At 55.6% G+C, this 25916-nt stretch overlaps 1 protein-coding gene across 3 annotated transcripts in view; it reads left to right on the top strand.

Moving 5' to 3' along the window:
• Positions 1-25916, top strand: part of zfand4 (zinc finger, AN1-type domain 4) — an 87301-nt gene that overhangs the window by 17872 nt on the left and 43513 nt on the right. For 2 of the 3 annotated variants that reach the window (XM_060854033.1, XM_060854035.1), the window contains exon 2: positions 22217-22527. In XM_060854033.1, the coding sequence (XP_060710016.1) occupies positions 22344-22527 (184 nt within the window). In that variant the 5' untranslated portion in view covers positions 22217-22343. The remainder of the gene's footprint in view (positions 1-22216; positions 22528-25916) is intronic. The other variant, XM_060854034.1, reaches the window with a different exon arrangement.

Genomic DNA, 25916 nt, shown 5'->3' with positions numbered 1-25916 from the left:
TGTGTGTGTGTGTGTGTGCATAGCTGGTACAGATCCTCTGGGGGTGGGGAGTGTGTGTGTGTGCGGCAGGTACATTCCCCACCCCCAGGGCATCAGTGTTCGTGTGTGCGTGTGCGCGTAGCTGGTACTGAATCCCTGGGGGTGGGGAGTGTGTGTGTGTGTAGCAGGTACCAATCCCCTGGGGGTGGGGAGTGTCTGTGTGTGGGTGTGTGTGCGCGTAGCAGGTACCGATCCCCTGGGGGTGGGGAGTGTGTGGGTCTGTGTGTGCGTATGTGTGCTTGTAGCAGGTACCGATCCCCTGGGGGTGGGGAGTGTGCGCGTGCGCGCGCGTGCATAGCTGGTGCTGATCCACTGGGGGTGGGGAGTGTATGTGTGTGTGTGTGTAGCAGGTACTGATCCCCTGGGGGTGGGGAGTGTATGTATGTGTGTGTGTGTGTGTGTGTGTGTGTGTGGCAGGTACATTCCCCACCCCCAGGGCATCAGTGTGTGTGTGTGTGTGTGTGTGTGTGTGTGTGCGTGCGTGCGTGTAGCAGGTACTGATCCCCTGGGGGTGGGGAGTGTGTGTAGCAGGTACAATCCCCACCCCCAGGGAATCTGTGTGTGTGTAGCAGGTACTGATCCCCTGGGGGTGGGGGGTGTGTGTGTGTGTGTGTGTGTGTGTGTAGCAGGTACTGATCCCCTGGGGGTGGGGAGTGTGTGTGCGCGCGCGTGCGTGCAGCTGGTACTGAATCCCTGGGGTGTGTAGCAGGTACTGATCCCATGGGGGTGGGGAGTGTGTGTGTGTGTGTGTAGCAGGTACTGATCCCCTGGGGGTGGGGAGTGTATGTGTGTGTGTGTGTGTGTGTGTGTGTGTGTGGCAGGTACATTCCCCACCCCCAGGGCATCAGTGTGTGTGTGTGTGTGTGTGTGCGTGCGTGCGTGTAGCAGGTACTGATCCCCTGGGGGTGGGGAGTGTGTGTAGCAGGTACAATCCCCACCCCCAGGGAATCTGTGTGTGTGTGTAGCAGGTACTGATCCCCTGGGGGTGGGGTGTGTGTTTGTGTGTGTGTGTGTGTAGCAGGTACTGATCCCCTGGGGGTGGGGAGTGTGTGTGCGCGCGCGTGCGTGCAGCTGGTACTGAATCCCTGGGGTGTGTAGCAGGTACTGATCCCATGGGGGTGGGGAGTGTGTGTGTAGCAGGTACTGATCCCCTGGGGGTGGGGAGTGTGTGTGTGTGTGTGGCAGGTACATTTCTCTTCCCCCCCCCAGGGCATCTGTGTGTGTGTGTGTGTGTGTGTGTGTGCGTGTAGCAGTTGCTGATCCCTTGGGGGTGGGGAGTGTGTGTGTAGCAGGCACTGATCCCCTGGGGGTGGGGAGTGTGTGTGTGTCTGTGTAGCAGGTACTGATCCCCTGGGGGTGGGGAGTGTCTGTGTGTCTGTGCATAGCAGGTACTGATCCCATGGGGGTGGAGTGTGTGTATGTGCGTGCGTGTAGCAGGTGCTGATCCCCAGGGGGTGAGGTGTGTGTGTGTAGCAGGTACTCATCACCTGGGGGTGGGGAGTGTGTGTGTGTGTGTGCGCGCGCGCGCGTGCGTGTAGCAGGTACTGATCCCCTGGGGGTGGGGTGTGTGTGTGTGGCAGGTACATACCCTGTGGGGGGGGTGGGGAATCAGTGTGTGTGTGTGTGTGTGTGTGTGTGTCGCAGGTACATTCCCCACCCCCAGGGCATCAGTGTGTGTGTGTGTAGCAGGTACATTCCCCACCCCCAGGGGATCTGTGTGTGTGTAGCAGGTACTGATCCCCTGGGGGTGGGGTGTGTGTGTGTGCGTGCGTGTGTGTGTGTGTAGCAGGTACTGATCCCCTGGGGGTGGGGTGTGTGTGTGTGCGTGCGTGTGTGTAGCAGGTACTGATCCCCTGGGGGTGGGGTGTGTGTGTGCGCGTGTGTGTGTGTAGCAGGTACTGATCCCATGGGGGTGGGGTGTGTGTGTGTGTGTGTGTGTGTGTGTGTAACAGGTACATTCCCCACCCCCAGGGGATCTGTGTGTGTGTGTAGCAGGTACTGATTGCCTGGGAGTGGGGAGTTTGTTTTTGTGTGTGTGTGTGTAGCAGTTACTGATCCCCTGGGGGTGGGGAATGTGCCTTTGTTTGGCAGTTACTAATCCCCTGGGGGCGGGGAGTGTGTGTGTGTGTGTGTGTGTGTGTGTGTATGTATGTGTGTAGCAGGTACTGATCCCCTGGGGGAGGGGAGTGTGTGTGTGTGTGTGTGTAGCAGGTGCTGATCCCTTGGGGGTGGGGAGTGTGTGTGTGTGAGAGAGTGTGTGTGCGTGTGTAGCAGGTGCATTCCCCACCCCCCCCCAAGGGATCCGTGTGTGTGTGTGCGTGCGTGTGTGTTGCAGGTACTGATCCCCAGGGGGTGGGGACTGTGTGTGTATGTGTGTGTGTGTGTGCGCGCGCGCGCCCGTAGCTGGTACTGAACCCCTGGGGGTGGGGAGTGTGTGTGTGTGTAGCAGGTACTGATTCCCTTGGGGTGGGCAGTGTGTGTGTTTGCGTGCGTGCGTAGCTGGTAGTGATTCCCTGGGGGTGGGGAGTGTGTGTGTGTGTGCGCGCGCGCTTAGCTGGTACAAATCCCCTGGGGGTGGGGGAGTGTGTGTGTGTGTAGCAGGTATTGATCCCCTGGGGAGGGGAGTGTGTGTGTGTGTGTGTGTAGCAGGTGCTGATCCCCAGGGGGTGAGGGGTGTGTGTGTGTGTGTAGCAGGTGCTGAGCCCTTGGGGGTGGGAAGTGTGTGTGTGTCTGTGTAGCAGTTACTGATCCCCTGGGGGTCGGGAGTGTGTGTGTGTGTGTGTGTGTGTGTGTGTGTAGCAGTTACTGATTCCCTGGAGGTGGGGAGTGTGCCTTTGTTTGGCAGTTATTAATCCCCTGGGGGTGGGGAGTGTGTGTAGCAGGTACTGATCCCCTGAGGGTGGGGAGTGTCTGTGTGTCTGTGCATAGCAGGTACTGATCCCATGGGGGTGGGGTGTGTGTATGTGCGTGTGTATGTAGCATGTACAATCCCCACCCCCAGGGGATCTGTGTGTGTGTGTAGCAGGTACTGATCGCCTGGGAGCGGGAAGTTTGTGTCTGAGTGTGTGTAGCAGTTACTGATCCCCTGGGGGTGGGGAGTGAGAGAGTGTGTGTGTGTGTGTGTGTGTAGCAGGTACATTCCCCACCCCCAGGGGATCTGTGTATGTGTGTAGCAGGTACTGATCGTCTGGGGGTGGGGAGTGTGCCTTTGTTTGGCAGTTACTAATCCCCTGGGGGTGGGTAGTGTGTGTGTGTAGCAGGTACTGAATCCCTTGGGGTGGGCAGTGTGTGTGTGCACGCGAGCGCGTAGCTGGTACAGATCCCCTGGGGGTGGGGAGAGAGTGTGTGTGTGTGTGTGTGTGTGTGTGTGTGTGTGTGTGGTACATTCCCCAGCCCCAGGGCATCAGTGTATGTGTGTGCGCGTGCGCGTAGCTGGTACTGAATCCCTGGGGGTGGGGAGTGTGTGTGTAGCAGGTACTGATCCCCTGGGGGTGGGTGTGTGTGTGTGTGGCAGGTACATTCCCCACCCCCAGGGGATCTGTGTGTGTGTAGCAGGTACTGATCGCCTGGGAGTGGGGAGTTTGTGTGTGTGTGTGTGTGTGTGTGTGTGTGTGTGTGTGTGTGCATAGCTGGTACAGATCCTCTGGGGGTGGGGAGTGTGTGTGTGTGCGGCAGGTACATTCCCCACCCCCAGGGCATCAGTGTTCGTGTGTGCGTGTGCGCGTAGCTGGTACTGAATCCCTGGGGGTGGGGAGTGTGTGTGTGTGTAGCAGGTACCAATCCCCTGGGGGTGGGGAGTGTCTGTGTGTGGGTGTGTGTGCGCGTAGCAGGTACCGATCCCCTGGGGGTGGGGAGTGTGTGGGTCTGTGTGTGCGTATGTGTGCTTGTAGCAGGTACCGATCCCCTGGGGGTGGGGAGTGTGCGCGTGCGCGCGCGTGCATAGCTGGTGCTGATCCACTGGGGGTGGGGAGTGTATGTGTGTGTGTGTGTAGCAGGTACTGATCCCCTGGGGGTGGGGAGTGTATGTATGTGTGTGTGTGTGTGTGTGTGTGTGTGTGGCAGGTACATTCCCCACCCCCAGGGCATCAGTGTGTGTGTGTGTGTGTGTGTGTGTGTGTGTGTGTGTGTGTGTGCGTGCGTGCGTGTAGCAGGTACTGATCCCCTGGGGGTGGGGAGTGTGTGTAGCAGGTACAATCCCCACCCCCAGGGAATCTGTGTGTGTGTAGCAGGTACTGATCCCCTGGGGGTGGGGGGTGTGTGTGTGTGTGTGTGTGTGTGTGTAGCAGGTACTGATCCCCTGGGGGTGGGGAGTGTGTGTGCGCGCGCGTGCGTGCAGCTGGTACTGAATCCCTGGGGGTGGGGAGTGTGTGTAGCAGGTACAATCCCCACCCCCAGGGAATCTGTGTGTGTGTAGCAGGTACTGATCCCATGGGGGTGGGGAGTGTGTGTGTGTGTGTGTAGCAGGTACTGATCCCCTGGGGGTGGGGAGTGTATGTGTGTGTGTGTGTGTGTGTGTGTGTGTGTGTGTGTGGCAGGTACATTCCCCACCCCCAGGGCATCAGTGTGTGTGTGTGTGTGTGTGCGTGCGTGCGTGTAGCAGGTACTGATCCCCTGGGGGTGGGGAGTGTGTGTAGCAGGTACAATCCCCACCCCCAGGGAATCTGTGTGTGTGTGTAGCAGGTACTGATCCCCTGGGGGTGGGGTGTGTGTTTGTGTGTGTGTGTGTGTAGCAGGTACTGATCCCCTGGGGGTGGGGAGTGTGTGTGCGCGCGCGTGCGTGCAGCTGGTACTGAATCCCTGGGGTGTGTAGCAGGTACTGATCCCATGGGGGTGGGGAGTGTGTGTGTAGCAGGTACTGATCCCCTGGGGGTGGGGAGTGTGTGTGTGTGTGTGGCAGGTACATTTCTCTTCCCCCCCCAGGGCATCTGTGTGTGTGTGTGTGTGTGTGTGCGTGTAGCAGTTGCTGATCCCTTGGGGGTGGGGAGTGTGTGTGTAGCAGGCACTGATCCCCTGGGGGTGGGGAGTGTGTGTGTGTCTGTGTAGCAGGTACTGATCCCCTGGGGGTGGGGAGTGTCTGTGTGTCTGTGCATAGCAGGTACTGATCCCATGGGGGTGGAGTGTGTGTATGTGCGTGCGTGTAGCAGGTGCTGATCCCCAGGGGGTGAGGTGTGTGTGTGTAGCAGGTACTCATCACCTGGGGGTGGGGAGTGTGTGTGTGTGTGTGCGCGCGCGCGCGTGCGTGTAGCAGGTACTGATCCCCTGGGGGTGGGGTGTGTGTGTGTGGCAGGTACATACCCTGTGGGGGGGGGTGGGGAATCAGTGTGTGTGTGTGTGTGTGTGTGTGTGTGTGTGTGTGTCGCAGGTACATTCCCCACCCCCAGGGCATCAGTGTGTGTGTGTGTAGCAGGTACATTCCCCACCCCCAGGGGATCTGTGTGTGTGTAGCAGGTACTGATCCCCTGGGGGTGGGGTGTGTGTGTGTGCGTGCGTGTGTGTGTGTGTAGCAGGTACTGATCCCCTGGGGGTGGGGTGTGTGTGTGTGCGTGCGTGTGTGTAGCAGGTACTGATCCCCTGGGGGTGGGGTGTGTGTGTGCGCGTGTGTGTGTGTAGCAGGTACTGATCCCATGGGGGTGGGGTGTGTGTGTGTGTGTGTGTGTGTGTAACAGGTACATTCCCCACCCCCAGGGGATCTGTGTGTGTGTGTAGCAGGTACTGATTGCCTGGGAGTGGGGAGTTTGTTTTTGTGTGTGTGTGTGTAGCAGTTACTGATCCCCTGGGGGTGGGGAATGTGCCTTTGTTTGGCAGTTACTAATCCCCTGGGGGCGGGGAGTGTGTGTGTGTGTGTGTGTGTGTGTGTGTGTATGTATGTGTGTAGCAGGTACTGATCCCCTGGGGGTGGGGAGTGTGTGTGTGTGAGAGAGTGTGTGTGCGTGTGTAGCAGGTGCATTCCCCACCCCCCCCCAAGGGATCCGTGTGTGTGTGTGCGTGCGTGTGTGTTGCAGGTACTGATCCCCAGGGGGTGGGGACTGTGTGTGTATGTGTGTGTGTGTGTGCGCGCGCGCGCCCGTAGCTGGTACTGAACCCCTGGGGGTGGGGAGTGTGTGTGTGTAGCAGGTACTGATTCCCTTGGGGTGGGCAGTGTGTGTGTTTGCGTGCGTGCGTAGCTGGTAGTGATTCCCTGGGGGTGGGGAGTGTGTGTGTGTGTGCGCGCGCGCTTAGCTGGTACAAATCCCCTGGGGGTGGGGGAGTGTGTGTGTGTGTAGCAGGTATTGATCCCCTGGGGAGGGGAGTGTGTGTGTGTGTGTGTGTGTAGCAGGTGCTGATCCCCAGGGGGTGAGGGGTGTGTGTGTGTGTGTGTAGCAGGTGCTGAGCCCTTGGGGGTGGGAAGTGTGTGTGTGTCTGTGTAGCAGTTACTGATCCCCTGGGGGTCGGGAGTGTGTGTGTGTGTGTGTGTGTGTGTGTGTGTGTGTAGCAGTTACTGATTCCCTGGAGGTGGGGAGTGTGCCTTTGTTTGGCAGTTATTAATCCCCTGGGGGTGGGGAGTGTGTGTAGCAGGTACTGATCCCCTGAGGGTGGGGAGTGTCTGTGTGTCTGTGCATAGCAGGTACTGATCCCATGGGGGTGGGGTGTGTGTATGTGCGTGTGTATGTAGCATGTACAATCCCCACCCCCAGGGGATCTGTGTGTGTGTGTAGCAGGTACTGATCGCCTGGGAGCGGGAAGTTTGTGTCTGAGTGTGTGTAGCAGTTACTGATCCCCTGGGGGTGGGGAGTGAGAGAGTGTGTGTGTGTGTGTGTGTGTAGCAGGTACATTCCCCACCCCCAGGGGATCTGTGTATGTGTGTAGCAGGTACTGATCGTCTGGGGGTGGGGAGTGTGCCTTTGTTTGGCAGTTACTAATCCCCTGGGGGTGGGTAGTGTGTGTGTGTAGCAGGTACTGAATCCCTTGGGGTGGGCAGTGTGTGTGTGCACGCGAGCGCGTAGCTGGTACAGATCCCCTGGGGGTGGGGAGAGAGTGTGTGTGTGTGTGTGTGTGTGTGTGTGTGTGTGTGTGTGTGTGGTACATTCCCCAGCCCCAGGGCATCAGTGTATGTGTGTGCGCGTGCGCGTAGCTGGTACTGAATCCCTGGGGGTGGGGAGTGTGTGTGTAGCAGGTACTGATCCCCTGGGGGTGGGGTGTGTGTGTGTGTGGCAGGTACATTCCCCACCCCCAGGGGATCTGTGTGTGTGTAGCAGGTACTGATCGCCTGGGAGTGGGGAGTTTGTGTGTGTGTGTGTGTGTGTGTGTGTGTGTGTGTGTGTGTAGCAGTTACTGATCCCCTGGGGGTGGGGAGTGTGCCTTTGTTTGACAGTTACTAATCCCCTGGGGGTGGGGAGTGTGTGTGTAGCAGGTATTGATTCCCTGGGGGTGGGCATTGTGTGTGTGTGTGTGTGTGTGTACCAGGTGCTGATCCCCTGGGGGTGTGGAGTGTGTGTGTGTGTGTGTCGCAGGTACATTCCCCACCCCCAGGGCATCAGTGTGTGTGTAGCAGGTACATTCCCCACCCCCAGGGGATCTGTGTGTGTGTAGCAGGTACTGATCCCCTGGGTGTGGGGAGTGTGTGTGTGTGTGCGTGTGTGTGCATAGCAGGTACTGATCCCATGGGGGTGGGGTGTGTGTGTGTGTAGCAGGTACGTTCCCCATCCCCAGAGGATCTGTGTGTGTGTGTGGCAGGTACTGATTGCCTGGGAGTGGGGAGTTTGTTTTTGTGTGTGTGTGTGTGTGTGTGTATAGCAGTTACTGATCCCCTGGGGGTGGGGAGTGTGCCTTTGTTTGGCAGTTACCTAATCCCCTGGGGGCGGGGAGTGTGTGTGTGTATGTGTGTAGCAGGTACTGATCCCCTGGGGGAGGGGAGTGTGTGTGTGTGTAGCAGGTGCTGATCCCTTGGGGGTGGGGAGTGTGTGTGAGTGTGTGCGCGTGTGTAGCAGGTGCATTCCCCACCTCCCCAAGGGATCCGTGTGTGTGTGTGTGTGTGTGTGTGTGTGTGTGCGCGTGTGCGCGCGCCCTTAGCTGGTACTGATCCCCTGGGGGTGGGGAGTGTGTGTGTGTAGCAGGTACCGATCCCCTGGTGGTGGGGAGTGTGTGTGTGTAGCAGGTACTGATTCCCTTGGGTTGAGCAGTGTGTGTGTTTGCGTGCGTGCGTAGCTGGTAGTGATTCCCTGGGGGTGGGGAGTGTGTGTGTGCGCGCGCGCTTAGCTGGTACAAATCCCCTGGGGGTGGGCATTGTGTGTGTGTGTGTGTGTGTGTGTGTGTGTGTGCGTAGCTGGTACTGATCCCCTGGGGGTGTGGAGTGTGTGTGTGTGTGTGTCTGTGTAGCAGTTACTGATCCCCTGGGGGTGGGGAGTGTCTGTGTGTGTGTGTGCATAGCAGGTACTGATCCCATGGGGGTGGGGTGTGTGTGTGTGTGTGTAGCAGTTACTGATTCCCTGGAGGTGGGGAGTGTGCCTTTGTTTGGCAGTTATTAATCCCCTGGGGGTGGGGAGTGTGTGTAGCAGGTGCTGATCCCTTGAGGGTGGGGAGTGTGTGTGTGTGTCTGTGTAGCAGGTACTGATCCCCTGGGGGTGGGGAGTGTCTGTGTGTCTGTGCATAGCAGGTACTGATCCCATGGGGGTGGGGTGTGTGTATGTGTGTGTAGCAGGTACATTCCCCACACACAGGGCATCTGTGTGTGTGTGTGTGCTTGCGTGTAGCAGGTACTGCTCCCCTGGCGGAGGGGTGTGTGTGTGTGTGTGTGTGTGTGTGTGTGTGTGTGTGGGGGTGGCAGGTACATTCCCCACCCCCAGGGCATCAGTGTATGTGTGTGCGCGTGCGCGTAGCTGGTACTGAATCCCTGGGGGTGGGGAGTGTGTGTAGCAGGTACAATCCCCACCCCCAGGGAATCTGTGTGTGTGTGTGTAGCAGTTACTGATCCCCTGGGGGTGGGGAGTGTGCCTTTGTTTGGCAGTTACTAATCCCCTGGGGGCGGGGAGTGTGTGTGTGTATGTGTGTAGCAGGTACTGATCCCCTGGGGGAGGGGTGTGTGTGTATGTGTGTGTGTGTGTAGCAGGTGCTGATCCCTTGGGGGTGGGGAGTGTCTGTGTCTGTGTGTGTGTGTGTGTGTCTGTGTGTGTGTGTGTAGCAGGTATTGATTCCCTGGGGGTGGGCATTGTGTGTGTGTGTGCGTAGCTGGTACTGATCCCCTGGGGGTGGGGAGTGTGTGTGTGTAGCAGGTGCTGATCCCCTGGGGGTGTGGAGTGTGTGTGTGTGTGTGTGTGTGTGTGTGTGTGTGTGTGTGTGTCGCAGGTACATTCCCCACCCCCAGGGGATCTGTGTGTGTGTAGCAGGTACTGATCCCCTGGGTGTGGGGAGTGTGTGTGTGTGTGCGTGTGTGTGCATAGCAGGTACTGATCCCATGGGGGTGGGGTGTGTGTGTGTGTGTAGCAGGTACATTCCCCACCCCCCAGAGGATCTGTGTGTGTGTGTGTGTGTAGCAGGTACTGATCCCCTGGGGGAGGGGAGTGTGTGTGTGTGTGTAGCAGGTGCTGATCCCTTGGGGGTGGGGAGTGTGTGTGAGTGTGTGCGTGTGTGTAGCAGGTACTGATCCCCAGGGGGTGGGGACTGTGTGTGTGTGTGTGCGTGCGCGCGCCCTTAGCTGGTACTGATCCCCTGGGGGTGGGGAGTGTGTGTGTGTAGCAGGTACTGATTCCCTTGGGTTGAGCAGTGTGTGTGTTTGCGTGCGTGCGTAGCTGGTAGTGATTCCCTGGGGGTGGGGAGTGTGTGTGTGTGCGCGCGCTTAGCTGGTACAAATCCCCTGGGGGTGGGCATTGTGTGTGTGTGTGTGTGTGTGTGTCTGTGTAGCAGTTACTGATCCCCTGGGGGTGGGGAGTGTGTGTGTGTGTGTGCATAGCAGGTACTGATCCCATGGGGGTGGGGTGTTTGTATGTGTGTGTGTGTGTGTGTGTGTGTGTGTGTGTGTGTGTAGCAGTTACTGATTCCCTGGAGGTGGGGAGTGTGCCTTTGTTTGGCAGTTATTAATCCCCTGGGGGTGGGGAGTGTGTGTAGCAGGTGCTGATCCCTTGGGGGTGGGGAGTGTGTGTGTGTGTCTGTGTAGCAGGTACTGCTCCCATGGGGGTGGGGGGTGTGTATGTGTGTGTAGCAGGTACATTCCCCACACACAGGGCATCTGTGTGTGTGTGTGTGCTTGCGTGTAGCAGGTACTGCTCCCCTGGCGGTGGGGTGTGTGTGTGTGTGTGTGTGTGTGTGTGTGTGTGTGTGTGTGGTAGGTACATTCCCCACCCCCAGGGCATCAGTGTATGTGTGTGCGCGTGCGCGTAGCTGGTACTGAATCCCTGGGGGTGGAGTGTGTGTGTGTGTGTGTGTGTGTGTGTAGCAGGTACCGATCCCGTGGGGGTGGGGAGTGTGTGTGTGTGTGTGTGTGTCTGTACATAGCAGGTACTGATCCCATGGGGGTGGAGTGTGTGTATGTGCTTGCGTGTAGCAGGTACATTCCCCACCGCCAGGGCATCTGTGTGTGTGTGTGTGTAGCAGGTACTGATCCCCTGGGCGTGGGGAGTGTGTGTGTGTGTGTGTGTGTGTAGCAGGTACATTCCCCACCCCCAGGGCATCAGTGTGTGTGTGTGTGTGTGTGTGTGTGTGTGTGCGCGCGCGCTTGCGTGTAGCAGGTACTAATCCCCTGGAGGTGGGGTGTGTGTGTAGCAGGTACAATCCCCACCCCCAGGGAATCTGTGTGTGTAGCAAGTACTGATCCCCTGGGGGTGGGGAGTGTGTGTGTGTGTGTAGCAGTTACTGATCCCCTGGGGGTGGGGAGTGTGCCTTTGTTTGGCAGTTACTAATCCCCTGAGGGCGGGGAGTGTGTGTGTGTATGTGTGTAGCAGGTACTGATCCCCAGGGGGTCGGGACTGTGTGTGTGTGTGTGTGTGTGCCCGTAGCTGGTACTGATCCCCTGGGGGTGGGGAGTGTGTGTGTGTGTGTGTGTGTTTGTGTGTGTGCGCGCGCGCGTAGCAGGTACCGATCCCCTGGTGGTGGGGAGTGTGTGTGTGTGTGTAGCAAGTACTGATTCCCTGGGGGTGGGCAGTGTGTGTGTTTGCGTGCGTAGCTGGTAGTGATTCCCTGGGGGTGGGGTGTGTGTGTGTGTGTGTGTTTGTGTTTGTGTTTGTGTGTGTGTTTGTGTTTGTGTTTGTGTGTGTGCGCGCGCGCGTAGCAGGTACCGATCCCCTGGTGGTGGGGAGTGTGTGTGTGTGTAGCAAGTACTGATTCCCTGGGGGTGGGCAGTGTGTGTGTTTGCGTGCGTAGCTGGTAGTGATTCCCTGGGGGTGGGGTGTGTGTGTGTGTGTGTGTGTGTGTGTGTGTGTGTGTGTGTGTGTGTGTGTGTGTGCGCGCGCGCGCGCGCTTAGCTGGTACAAATCCCCTGGGGGTGGGGAGTGTGTGGGTGTGTGCGCGCGCACGCAGCTGGTGCTGAATCCCTGGGGCGTGTGGCAAGTGCTGATCCCCTGGGGGTGTGGAGTGTATGTGTGTGTGTGTGTGTGTGTAGGTAGCAGGTGCTGATCCCTTGGGGGTGGGGAGTGTGTGTGTGTGTCTGTGTAGCAGTTACTGATCCCCTGGGTGTGGGGAGTGTCTGTGTGTGTGCGCGTGCATAGCAGGTACTGATCCCATGGGGGTGGGGTGTGTGTATGTGCGTGTGTATGTAGCAGGTACAATCCCCCCCCCCCCCAGGGGATCTGTGTGTGTGTAGCAGTTACTGATCCCCTGGGGGTGGGGAGTGTGTGTGTGTGTGTGTGTAGCAGGTACATTCCCCACACACAGGGCATCTGTGTGTGTGTGTGTGCTTGCGTGCAGCAGGTACTGCTCACCTGGCGGTGGGATGTATGTGTGTATGTATGTATGTGTGTATGTATGTATGTGTGTGTGTGTGTGTGTGTATAGCAGGTACTGATCGCCTGGGGGTGGGGAGTGTGCCTTTGTTTGGCAGTTACTAATCCCCTGGGGGTGGGTAGTGTGTGTGTGTGTGTAGCAGGTACTGAATCCCTTGGGGTGGGCAGTGTGTGTGTGCATGCGAGCGCGTAGCTGGTACAGATCCCCTGGGAGTGGGGTGTGTGTGTGTGTGTGTGTGTAGCAGGTACTGATCCCCTGGGGGTGGGGAGTGTGTGTGTGTGTGGCACGTACATTCCCCACCCCCAGGGCATCAGTGTGTGTGTGTGTGTGTGTGTTTAGCAGGTGCAATCCCCACCCCCAGGGGATCTGTGTGTGTGTAGCAGGTACTGATCGCCTGGGAGTGGGGAGTGTGTGTGTGTGTGTGTGTGTGTGTGTGTAGCAGTTACTGATCCCCTGGGGGCGGGGAGTGTGCCTTTGACAGTTACTAATCCCCTGGGGGTGGGGAGTGTGTGTGTAGCAGGCACTGATCCCCTGGGGGTGGGGAGTGTGTGTGTGTGTGTGTGTGTGTGTGTGTGTGTGTGTGTGTGTGTGTAGCTGGCACTGATCCCCTGGGGGTGGGGTGTGTGTGTGTGTGCGCGTGCATAGCAGGTACTGATCCCATGGGGGTGGAGTGTGTGTGTGTGTGTGGCAGTTACTGATTCCCTGGAGGTGGGGAGTGTGTCTTTGTTTGGCAGTTATTAATCCCCTGGGGGGGGGGGGGGAGGGAGAGTGTGTGTGTGTCTGTGTGTCTGTGTAGCAGGTACTGATCCCCTGGGGGTGGGGAGTGTCTGTGTGTCTGTGCATAGCAGGTACTGATCCCATGGGGGTGGAGTGTGTGTATGTGCGTGCGTGTAGCAGGTGCTGATCCCCTGGGGGTGGGGAGTGTGTGTGTGTGTGTGTGTGTGTGTGTAGCAGGTACTCATCACCTGGGGGTGGGGAGTGTGTGTGTAGCAGGTACATTCCCCACCCCCAGGACATCAGAGTGTGTGTGCGCGCGCGCGTGTAGCAGGTACTGATCCCCCGGGGGTGGGGACTGTGTGTGTGTGTGTGTGTGTGTGTGTGTGTGTGTGTGTGTAGCAGGTACTGATCCCCTGGGGGTGGGGAGTGTGTGGGTGTGTGGCAGGTACATTCCCCACCCCCCCCAGGGTATCAGTGTGTGTGTGTGTGCGTGCGTGCGTGTAGCAGGTACTGATCCCCCGGGGGTGGGGACTGTGTGTGTGTGTGTGTGTAGGTAGCAGGTACTGATCCCCCAGGGGTGGGGACTGTGTGTATGTGTGTGTGTGTGTAGCAGGTACTGATCGCCTGGGAGTGGGGAGTGTGTGTGTGTGTGTGTGTGTGTAGCAGTTACTAATCCCCTGGGGGTGGGGAGTGTGTGTGCGCGCGCGCATAGCAGGTACTGATCCCCTGGGGGTGTGTGTGTGTGTGTGTGTGTGTGTGTGTGTGTGTAGCAGTTACTGATTCCCTGGGGGTGGGGACTGTGCCTTTGTTTGGCAGTTACTAATCACCTGGGGGTGGGGAGTGTGTGTAGCAGGTACTGATCCTCTGGGGGTGGGGAGTGTGTCTGTGTGTGTGTGTGTGTGTGTAGCAGGTACTGATCCCCTGGGGGTGGGGAGTGTGTGTGTGCGCGCGTAGCTGGTACAGATCCCCTGGGGGTGGGGAGTGTGTGTGTGCGTAGCAGGTACTGATCCCCTGGGGTGAGGAGTGTGTGTGTGCGTAGCAGGTACTGATCCCCTGGGGTGAGGAGTGTGTGTGTGTATGTGTGTGTGTGCGCGCATGCGTTGCTGGTACTGATCCCCTGGGGTGAGGAGTGTGTGTGTGTATGTGTGTGTGTGCGCGCATGCGTTGCTGGTACTGATCCCCTGGGGTGAGGAGTGTGTGTGTGTATGTGTGTGTGTGCGCGCATGCGTTGCTGGTACTGATCCCCTGGGGGTGGGAGTGTGTGTGTGTGCGCGTGCGTAGCTGGTACTGATCCCCTGGGGGTGGGGAGGGTGTGTGGGTGTGTGTGTGCGTAGCAGGTACTGATCCCCTGGGCGTGGGAATAAGACACAGCCTCATCTGGGGAGCAATGCTAATGGGACGCATTCCTTCTCTACCCCAAGGTGATACCCACCCCATCTACAGAGATCAATTTGTGTCATGCAAAATCTCTCCACCTAGAGGGGAAACAGTATCTATCTCACAAACCCCCCCAGGCCCAGGAGATCAGTACATATGTTAAACAACCTCTCCACACCCAAGCAATCAGTATGAAACAGCTACCAACCATATTCCCCAAGAGGATCACTATGTGTGCCACACATACCAATGCCCCCCCCACCCCAACCCCACACCCTGCTCCCAGGGGATGAGCGTGTGCAACACACACAGTCACCCCACCTCCAGGGGATCAGTACTTGCTACACACGTACGTATATGCACGCACGCACGAACGCGCGCACACACACACACACACACACACACACACACACACACTCACCCCACCCCCAGGGCATCAGTACCTGCTGCGCATACCCACACAGTCACCCCACCCCCAGGAGATCAGTACCTGCTACAAACACTCACAAAGTCACCTTCCTCCCAGGGGATCAGTACCTGCTACACACACACACACACACACAATCACCCAACCCCCAGGGGATCAGCACCTGCTACACACACACACAGATCCCCTGGTGGTGGGGTTATTCTGTGTGTGTGTGTGTGTGTGTGTATAGCAGGGACTGATCCCCTTGGGGTATGGGTGACTGTGTGTGTGCGTGTATAACAGGTACTGTTCCCCTGTGGGTGGGGTGACTGTGTGTCTGTAGCAGGTACTGATCCCCTGGGAAGTGGGTGACTGTGTGGGTGTGTGTGGCAGGTACTGATCCCCTGGGGGTGGGGAGTGTGTGGGTGTGTGCGCGCGCACGCAGCTGGTGCTGAATCCCTGGGGCGTGTGGCAAGTGCTGATCCCCTGGGGGTGTGGAGTGTATGTGTGTGTGTGTGTGTGTGTAGGTAGCAGGTGCTGATCCCTTGGGGGTGGGGAGTGTGTGTGTGTGTCTGTGTAGCAGTTACTGATCCCCTGGGTGTGGGGAGTGTCTGTGTGTGTGCGCGTGCATAGCAGGTACTGATCCCATGGGGGTGGGGTGTGTGTATGTGCGTGTGTATGTAGCAGGTACAATCCCCCCCCCCCCAGGGGATCTGTGTGTGTGTAGCAGTTACTGATCCCCTGGGGGTGGGGAGTGTGTGTGTGTGTGTGTGTAGCAGGTACATTCCCCACACACAGGGCATCTGTGTGTGTGTGTGTGCTTGCGTGCAGCAGGTACTGCTCACCTGGCGGTGGGATGTATGTGTGTATGTATGTATGTGTGTATGTATGTATGTGTGTGTGTGTGTGTGTGTATAGCAGGTACTGATCGCCTGGGGGTGGGGAGTGTGCCTTTGTTTGGCAGTTACTAATCCCCTGGGGGTGGGTAGTGTGTGTGTGTGTAGCAGGTACTGAATCCCTTGGGGTGGGCAGTGTGTGTGTGCATGCGAGCGCGTAGCTGGTACAGATCCCCTGGGAGTGGGGTGTGTGTGTGTGTGTGTGTGTAGCAGGTACTGATCCCCTGGGGGTGGGGAGTGTGTGTGTGTGTGGCACGTACATTCCCCACCCCCAGGGCATCAGTGTGTGTGTGTGTGTGTGTGTTTAGCAGGTGCAATCCCCACCCCCAGGGGATCTGTGTGTGTGTAGCAGGTACTGATCGCCTGGGAGTGGGGAGTGTGTGTGTGTGTGTGTGTGTGTGTGTGTGTGTGTGTAGCAGTTACTGATCCCCTGGGGGCGGGGAGTGTGCCTTTGACAGTTACTAATCCCCTGGGGGTGGGGAGTGTGTGTGTAGCAGGCACTGATCCCCTGGGGGTGGGGAGTGTGTGTGTGTGTGTGTGTGTGTGTGTGTGTGTGTGTGTGTGTGTAGCTGGCACTGATCCCCTGGGGGTGGGGTGTGTGTGTGTGTGCGCGTGCATAGCAGGTACTGATCCCATGGGGGTGGAGTGTGTGTGTGTGTGTGGCAGTTACTGATTCCCTGGAGGTGGGGAGTGTGTCTTTGTTTGGCAGTTATTAATCCCCTGGGGGGGGGGGGGGGGGGGAGAGTGTGTGTGTGTCTGTGTGTCTGTGTAGCAGGTACTGATCCCCTGGGGGTGGGGAGTGTCTGTGTGTCTGTGCATAGCAGGTACTGATCCCATGGGGGTGGAGTGTGTGTATGTGCGTGCGTGTAGCAGGTGCTGATCCCCTGGGGGTGGGGAGTGTGTGTGTGTGTGTGTGTGTGTGTGTAGCAGGTACTCATCACCTGGGGGTGGGGAGTGTGTGTGTAGCAGGTACATTCCCCACCCCCAGGACATCAGAGTGTGTGTGCGCGCGCGCGTGTAGCAGGTACTGATCCCCCGGGGGTGGGGACTGTGTGTGTGTGTGTGTGTGTGTGTGTGTGTGTGTGTGTAGCAGGTACTGATCCCCTGGGGGTGGGGAGTGTGTGGGTGTGTGGCAGGTACATTCCCCACCCCCCCCAGGGTATCAGTGTGTGTGTGTGTGCGTGCGTGCGTGTAGCAGGTACTGATCCCCCGGGGGTGGGGACTGTGTGTGTGTGTGTGTGTAGGTAGCAGGTACTGATCCCCCAGGGGTGGGGACTGTGTGTATGTGTGTGTGTGTGTAGCAGGTACTGATCGCCTGGGAGTGGGGAGTGTGTGTGTGTGTGTGTGTGTGTAGCAGTTACTAATCCCCTGGGGGTGGGGAGTGTGTGTGCGCGCGCGCATAGCAGGTACTGATCCCCTGGGGGTGGTGTGTGTGTGTGTGTGTGTGTGTGTGTGTGTGTAGCAGTTACTGATTCCCTGGGGGTGGGGACTGTGCCTTTGTTTGGCAGTTACTAATCACCTGGGGGTGGGGAGTGTGTGTAGCAGGTACTGATCCTCTGGGGGTGGGGAGTGTGTCTGTGTGTGTGTGTGTGTGTGTAGCAGGTACTGATCCCCTGGGGGTGGGGAGTGTGTGTGTGCGCGCGTAGCTGGTACAGATCCCCTGGGGGTGGGGAGTGTGTGTGTGCGTAGCAGGTACTGATCCCCTGGGGTGAGGAGTGTGTGTGTGCGTAGCAGGTACTGATCCCCTGGGGTGAGGAGTGTGTGTGTGTATGTGTGTGTGTGCGCGCATGCGTTGCTGGTACTGATCCCCTGGGGTGAGGAGTGTGTGTGTGTATGTGTGTGTGTGCGCGCATGCGTTGCTGGTACTGATCCCCTGGGGTGAGGAGTGTGTGTGTGTATGTGTGTGTGTGCGCGCATGCGTTGCTGGTACTGATCCCCTGGGGGTGGGAGTGTGTGTGTGTGCGCGTGCGTAGCTGGTACTGATCCCCTGGGGGTGGGGAGGGTGTGTGGGTGTGTGTGTGCGTAGCAGGTACTGATCCCCTGGGCGTGGGAATAAGACACAGCCTCATCTGGGGAGCAATGCTAATGGGACGCATTCCTTCTCTACCCCAAGGTGATACCCACCCCATCTACAGAGATCAATTTGTGTCATGCAAAATCTCTCCACCTAGAGGGGAAACAGTATCTATCTCACAAACCCCCCCAGGCCCAGGAGATCAGTACATATGTTAAACAACCTCTCCACACCCAAGCAATCAGTATGAAACAGCTACCAACCATATTCCCCAAGAGGATCACTATGTGTGCCACACATACCAATGCCCCCCCCACCCCAACCCCACACCCTGCTCCCAGGGGATGAGCGTGTGCAACACACACAGTCACCCCACCTCCAGGGGATCAGTACTTGCTACACACGTACGTATATGCACGCACGCACGAACGCGCGCACACACACACACACACACACACACACACACACACACACTCACCCCACCCCCAGGGCATCAGTACCTGCTGCGCATACCCACACAGTCACCCCACCCCCAGGAGATCAGTACCTGCTACAAACACTCACAAAGTCACCTTCCTCCCAGGGGATCAGTACCTGCTACACACACACACACACACACAATCACCCAACCCCCAGGGGATCAGCACCTGCTACACACACACACAGATCCCCTGGTGGTGGGGTTATTCTGTGTGTGTGTGTGTGTGTGTGTGTATAGCAGGGACTGATCCCCTTGGGGTATGGGTGACTGTGTGTGTGCGTGTATAACAGGTACTGTTCCCCTGTGGGTGGGGTGACTGTGTGTCTGTAGCAGGTACTGATCCCCTGGGAAGTGGGTGACTGTGTGGGTGTGTGTGGCAGGTACTGATCCCCTGGGGGTGGGGTGTGTGCGCGCGCGCGTGCGTGCGTAGCTGGTACTGATCCCCGGGGGGTGGGGAGTGTGGGTGTGTGGCAGGTACATTCCCCACCCCCAGGGTGTGTGTGTGTGTGTGTGTGTGTGTGTGTAGCAGGTACAATCCCCACCCCCAGGGGATCTGTGTGTGTGTAGCAGGTATTGATCCCCTGGGGGTGGGGAGTGTGCCTTTGTTTGGCAGTTACTAATCCCCTGGGGGTGGGGGGGGTGTGTGTGTGTGTGCGTGCGCGCGTAGCAGGTACTGATCCCCTGGGGGTGGGGAGTGTGTGTGTGTGCGCGTGCATAGCAGGTACTGATCCCCTGGGGGTGGGGATGTGTGTGTAGCAGGTAGTGATCCCCTGGGGGTGGGGAGTGTGTGTGCGTAGCAGGCACTGATCCCCTGGGGGTGAGGAGTGAGTGGGTGTAGCAGGTACAGATCCCCTGGGGGTGGGGAGTGTGTGTGTGTGTGTGTGTGTGCGTGCGCGTGCGCGCGCGCACACACATAGCAGGCACTGATCCCCTGGGAGTGGGGAATGTGTGTGTCGCAGGTACTGTTCCCCCGGGATTGGTGAGTGTGTGTGTGTATAGCAGTCACTGATTCCCTGGGGGTGGGGAATGTGTGTGTGTATAGCAGGTACATTCCCCACCCCCAGGGGATCTGTGTGTGTGTAGCTGGTACTGATCCCCTGGGGGTGGGGAGTGTGCCTTTGTTTGGCAGTTACTAATCCCCTGGGGGTGGGGAGTGTGTGTGTGTGTGGCTGTGTAGCAGGTGCTGAACCCCTGGGAATGGGGAGTGTGTGTGTAGCAGGTACTGATCCCCTGGGGGTGGGGTGTGTGTGTGTGTGTGTGTGTGTGTGTGTGTGTAGCAGGTAATGTTAGCCTTGGGCGAGGGATTGTATGTGTTTGTGTCTGTAGCAGGTACTGATTCCTGGGAGGAGGGTGACTGTGGCAGGTACTGATCCCCTGGGGGTGGGGTTACTGTGGTGTATGTGTGTGTGTATAGTAGGTATTGATCCCCTGGGGGTGGGGTGACTCTGTGTGTGTGTGTGTGTGTGTAGCAGGTCCTGATCCCCTGGGGGTTGGGTGACTGTGTGTGCAGCAGGTACTGTTCCTCTGTGGTGGGGTGACTGTGTGTCTGTAGCAGGTACTGATCCCCTGGGAGGAGGGTGACTGTGTGGGTGTGTGTGGCAGGTATTGATCCCCTGGGGGTGGGGTTACTGTGGTGCGTGTGTAGCAGGTACTGATCCCCTGGGAGGAGGGTGACTGTGTGGGTGTTTGTGGCAGGTACAGAATAACCCCACCACCAGGGGATCAGTACCTGCCACACACACCCACACAGTCACCTTCCTCCCAGGGGATCAGTACCTGACAGACAGACAGACACACACACACACACACACACACACACACACACACACACACACACACAACCCCAGGGGATCAGCACCTGCTACACGCACACACACGCACACACCCCACCCCCAGGGGATCAGTACCTGCCACACACACCCACACAGTCACCCTCTTCCCAGGGGATCAGTACCTGCTACAGACACACAGTCACCCCACCCAAAGGGGAACAGTACCTGTTATACACGCACACGCACAGTCACCCATACGCCAAGGGGATCAGTCCCTGCTATACACACACACACACACACCATACCCCAAGGGGATCAGTCCCTGCTACACACACACACACACAATAACCCCACCACCAGAGGATCTGTGTGTGTGTGTGTAGCAGGTACTGATCCCCTGGGGGTTGGGTGACCGTTTGTGTGTGCAGCAGGTACTGTTCCCCTGTGTGTGGGGTGACTGTGTGTCTGTAGCAGGTACTGATCCCCTGGGAGGAGGGTGACTGTGTGGGTGTGTGTGGCAGGTACTGATCCCCTGGGGGCAGCGTGTGTGTAGCAGGTGCTGATCCCCTGGGAGGAAGGTGACTGTGTGGGTGTTTGTGGCAGGTACAGAATAACCCAACCACCAGGGGATCAGTATCTGCCCCACACACCCATACAGTCACCTTCCTCCCAGGGGATCAGTACCTGCTATACACACACACACACACACACACACACACACACACACACACACACACACACACACCCCCGGGGATCAGCACCTGCTACACGCGCGCACACACACCCCACCCTAGGGGATCAGTACCTGCCACACACACCCACACAGTCACCCTCCTCCCAGGGGATCAGTACCTGCTACAGACACACAGTCACCCCACCCACAGGGGAACAGTACCTGCTATACACACACACACACACAGAATAACCCCACCACCAGGGGATCTGTGTGTGTGTGTAGCAGGTGCTGATCCCCTGGGGGTTGGGTGATTGTGTGTGTGTGTGTGTGTGTAGCAGGTACTGATCCCCTGGGAGGAAGGTGGCTTTGTGAGTGTTTGTAGCAGGTACTGATCTCCTGGGGGTGGGGTGACTGTGTGGGTATGCGCAGCAGGTACTGATGCCCTGGGGGTGGGGTGAGTGTGTGTGTGTGTGTGTGTGTGTGTGTGTGTGCGCGTGCGCGCGCGCATATATGTACGTGTGTAGCAAGTACTGATCCCCTGGAGGTGGGGTGACTGTGTGTGTTGCACACGCTCATCCCCTGGGAGCAGGGTGTGGGGTTGGGGTCGGGGGGGGGCATTGGTATGTGTGGCACACATAGTGATCCTCTTGGGGAATATGGTTGGTAGCTGTTTCATACTGATTGCTTGGGTGTGGAGAGGTTGTTTAACATATGTACTGATCTCCTGGGCCTGGGGGGGTTTGTGAGATAGATACTGTTTCCCCTCTAGGTGGAGAGATTTTGCATGACACAAATTGATCTCTGTAGATGGGGTGGGTATCACCTTGGGGTAGAGAAGGAATGCGTCCCATTAGCATTGCTCCCCAGATGTGGCTGTGTCTTATTCCTGCTGATCACTCTGGGGTGAGTAGTGGTCTCTCTAGTACCTGATCCACCTGGTGGGTTTTAGGAGAATGCATGTCTCGTTAATACTGAACACCCCACCCACCCCGATGGATGAGAGTTTGTCTCTCAAATTCTAAGCCCCTGGGAGTGGGAGTCATGTGTGTTTCACTAAAACGATTTCCTCTTTGAATGGAGGTCATGTGTATTCCACATACTAATCTCCTGGGGGAGAGGTTCAGAGCATCTCTGAAATACTGTTTCCTCTGGGTTTGGATTGTATTGTGTTACCTGTGCTGATGCCCTGGGGAGAGCTAAGGGGGTTTTCATAATTGATGCTGATCACACAGACGCACACACACTCTCACACACTGTATGTGGATTCCTGATTGCCCGTATGAGAATGATGTGACAATTAATATAGAGCTTCCTTGGGGAGTGGCGGCTGTGTGTCGCACTGACACTACATTACCATCAACGTGTTGCACTGCTATGGGTCCCCTTGGGATGGGTGGATGCTTCTCACATTGTCATTGATTATATTGGCAGTGCCTCTACTTTTGGTATGCATGTGCCTCACGAGCAGTGTTTCTGATCTCAGTAATTGTGTTCCTGATAGCCTGTCTGGAGTCAGGTCTGGTGAGTGTGTTTGTCAAGCTAATGCAGTTTATTGAGTGTGTCACGGTTGGGTTTTCATTTAGTGGTTTGTGCTATTGATTACTAATGTTGCTAGTGGGATGAATTTCACATTCCAGTGCAGTTATACTTTGCTCAGTGCTTGCGTGTTTCGTTGTAGTTGTACTATAGAATGTATTTTCCAACCTGTTAGTTTGCACTCTTGATCTATTGTTACATTTTGACTTTGTATGGAACAAATAATGGGTAAGTTTAACTTTTTAACATAACATTGGGGAATTTGAAGATTGTCACATTTGAAAGTTAATTGGTTCATATGTATTTGCCTCAGAAATGTATGGAGTAACTCAGGTCTAGTGATTAATGTCCTCAAAGTAATTGTATTCTTGTCTTGTTTTTGCCACCAGAAGGAGTGCTTGGTCATGAACATCATTAGCCAGCCTCAAATGCTGTTTGACTGTGATTTCGGGCTGCAGGTGTTGTGGGAACAACTGTCATCAAAGCCTGCCCTTGGAAGTTTCTGGATGTATTAAAATGGAAAACAAAAAGGAACCTCCCTTCTTTAATGAGGACAATTCTGGGCCTCTAAGTTACAAACTCCCGTTTTACGAGACAATGGAACTCTTCATTGAAACACTCACAGGAACTTGTTTTGAACTTAGAGTGTCACCTTTTGAGACAGTGGTTTCTGTGAAGGCGAAAATTCAAAGGCTAGAAGGTAGACATGAGATTCTTCTCTTTTCTCCCACACCCCCTCCCATTTGTTTGATCCGTCAGGTTAAATTATGAGGTTGAATATTTGCAAATTATGAGAAATATGTGTGGTGTAGTGCAAAGCTGCAATGAAATACTTCCAACTTTATCATTCAAAACTGGGTAATGCCAGTGAATGACATTTCGCAAATATTTTGTTATTTGGTAAAGGCTGGGCAGGTGATAAACCTCTGGACACAAGTTCTGTTGCAAACTGTTGCAAAGCTATTTGCCACAGGCAGGAAAAAAACAAGTTATCGGTCCTACCCACCTGGTGACTACAATGTCCCAACTGGTTGTTTCCTCTGCCCCCTTTCCTCAGCTCCCAGAAGACGCACAAAGAGAGAGAAATATTCTACAGTCAGCAGTGGATAATTCTCAGGAAAATTCCCCTCTGATCCACAAGAAATCAAAGCCGTTTCAGAATAGTACATTAACTGTTTTCATATGTTGTCAACACAAGGGGTAGCCAATGGTGTCTGCTCAGGGTTGCAAGTTTCTGCAGTGACCCCCGTGGTTGGCAAGGTTAGATCTCACGGAATACAGGGAGAAGTAGCCATTTGGATACAGAACTGGCTCAAAGGTAGAAGACAAAGTTGAAGGTTGTTTTTGGAGGTCTCTGACCAGTGGAATGCCACAAAGATTGGTGCTTTTCATTATTTATATAAATGATTTGGATGTGAGCTCAAGAGGTATAGTTAGTAAGTTTGCAGGTGACACCAAAATTGGAGGTGTAGTGGACAGCAAAGAAGGTTACCTCCGATTACAACAGGATCTTGATCAGATGGGGCAATGGGCTGAGAGGTGGCAGATGGAGTTTAATTCAGTTAAATGTGAAGTGTTACATTTTAGGAAAGCAAATCTTAGCAGGACTTATACACTTAATGATAAGGTCCTAGGGAGTGTTGCTGAACAAAGAGACCTTGGAGTGCAGGTTCAAAGCTCTTTGAAAATGGAGTTGCAGATAGATAGGATAGTGAAGAAGGTGTTTGGTTATTGGTCAGAGTATTGAGTATAGGAGTTGGGAGGTCATATTGCGGCTGTACAGAACATTGGTTAGGCCACTGTTGGAATATTGCGTGCAGTTCTGGTCTCTTTCCTCTTGGAAGGTTGTTGTGAAACTCGAAAGGGTTCAGAAAAGGTTTACGCGGATGTTGCAGGGGTTGGAGGATCTGAGCTACAGGGAGAGGCTAAACAGGCTGGGGCTGTTTTCCCTGGAGCATCAGAGGCTGAGGGGTGACCTTATAGAGGTTTATAGAATCCTGAGGGGCACGGATAGAATAAATATACAAAGTATTTTCCGTTGGATGGGGAGTCCAGAACTAGACAACATAGGTTTAGGGTGAGAGGGGAAAGATATAAAAGAGACCTAAGGGGCAACGTTTTCACGCAGAGTGTGGTATGTGTATGGAATGAGCTGCCAGAAGAAGTGGTGTAGGCTGGTACAATTGCAACATCTGGATGGGTATATGAACAGGAAGGGTTTAGAGGGATATGGGCAGGGTGTTGGCAGGTGGGATATCTGGTCGGCATGGACGAGAAGGACCGAAGGGTCCGTTCTCTGTGCTGTACATCTCTGATTCTGTGACTGAACAGGCCAATTCCTGGCCTGTGAATATTTGGACACATGGGAGGGTGTCCTATAAGGTGGTGGGATCCAGAGTTCATGATTTTCTTCCAGCCTGCCTCATTGTTAAGACATTTGGACGCAACATGTGGTCCAACTTAATGGACAAGTTGTTATGTTTTGAATGATTGGCAGCATGTTCCTCCCAGTTATTCATATCAATGCTGCATTACTTCATGGAGAGCTTCAAACCTTTGGTAGTGTTTTCTTTGTCTTCCTGGAACACTAGCTATTTGAGAGTTATGAGAGCAGGAGCTCGGAGGGGCAATGCGTTTCAGAATCCAGACATCGTGTCCAGTCTATTGTAGTTGAAACAGAACCCCTTTAAGTCATTGATTAAATACTGGTATCCTTTTTGAAGTCAGCAATATTCATCTTATTGAATCTTGAGGATATAACGGAGGGCATTGCTATAGGAATTTCTTTATGATTCTATGTGTCGCTGATGTCTCACTGCAGTACAGGAGTGTATTGCCAGCAATGGCACTCTACATTGAGACTTTTGTTGATTTGCAGAGGTCATTGTTGTCCAAAGCACACTGTTATAGTTTGTAGAAGGCAGGGCTAGCACAGCTGATCTAGAGGTGGCTGCCAAGATTTGGGAAGTACTCAACATATTCCTGAATGTTTCCTTCTTATCTGGCAAGTGTAATATTTGAGGGACCAGGTGTGGGCTGATACAAGATTTGCTTTGCAACAGTCAAGGGCAGGCTGTAATTCTTGTGGGCAGAATTGAAGAGGTTGAGAGTAGCTTGTGAGTGTGGGCAGAGTGAGTTAAGACACTGTATGCTGCAGGTCATGTTTGTCAATGGTGATCAGCTTTACTTTGACATAGCACTAAGTTGAACAGTGGTTAGCACTGCTGCCTCACAATGCCAGAGACCCGGGTTCGACTGACTGTGCGGAGTTTGCACATTCTCCCTGTGTCTGCGTGGGTTTCCTATGAGTACTCCGGTTTCCTCCCACAGTCCAAAAATTAGATTAGATTACTTAGTGTGGAAACAGGCCGTTCGGCCCAACAAGTCCACACCGACCCGCCGAAGCGAAACCCACCCATACCCCTGCATTTGTCCCTTACCTAACACTAGAGGCAATTTAGCATGGCCAATTCACCTGACCTGCACATCTTTGGATTGTGGGAGGAAACCGGAGCACCCGGAGGAAACCCGTGCAGACACGGGGAGAACGTGCAAACTCCACACAGACAGTCGCCTAAGGCGGGAATTGAACCCAGGTCTCTGGCGCTGTGAGGCAGCAGTGCTAACCACTGTGCCACCGTGCCGCCCAACAAGTCCACACCAACCTGCCGAAGCCCAACCCACCCAGACCCATTCCCTCACATTTAACCCTTCACCTAACCCTACGGGCAATTTACCATGGCCAATTCACCTAACCTGCACATCTTTGGACTGTGGGAGAATGTGCAAACTCCACACAGACAGTCACCCAAAGCTGGAATCGAACCTGGAACCCTGGTGCTGTGAGGCAACAGTGCTAACCACTGAGCCACTGTGCCGCCCTATCAGTTGCAGTTCTATTGTAATGAAACAGTTGCAGGAATATAATGAAGTTTCTTGGCCATCCAAACTCTGGAGAACAAATTACAATGCCTCACAATTATTTTTAACTCATTACATTGAATTTGATAATACTTTATCCAGGTCAGTGAGTACAAGGATGACTTCCTGATGCTGTTCTTGACATTTTTCTGGATTTCCCTGGCAACA

This window comes from Hemiscyllium ocellatum, chromosome 43, assembly GCF_020745735.1.
Source record: "Hemiscyllium ocellatum isolate sHemOce1 chromosome 43, sHemOce1.pat.X.cur, whole genome shotgun sequence".
Lineage (NCBI taxonomy): Eukaryota > Metazoa > Chordata > Chondrichthyes > Orectolobiformes > Hemiscylliidae > Hemiscyllium > Hemiscyllium ocellatum.
Note: the sequence above shows the minus strand (reverse complement) of the source record. Positions and strands in the feature narration are given on the sequence as shown.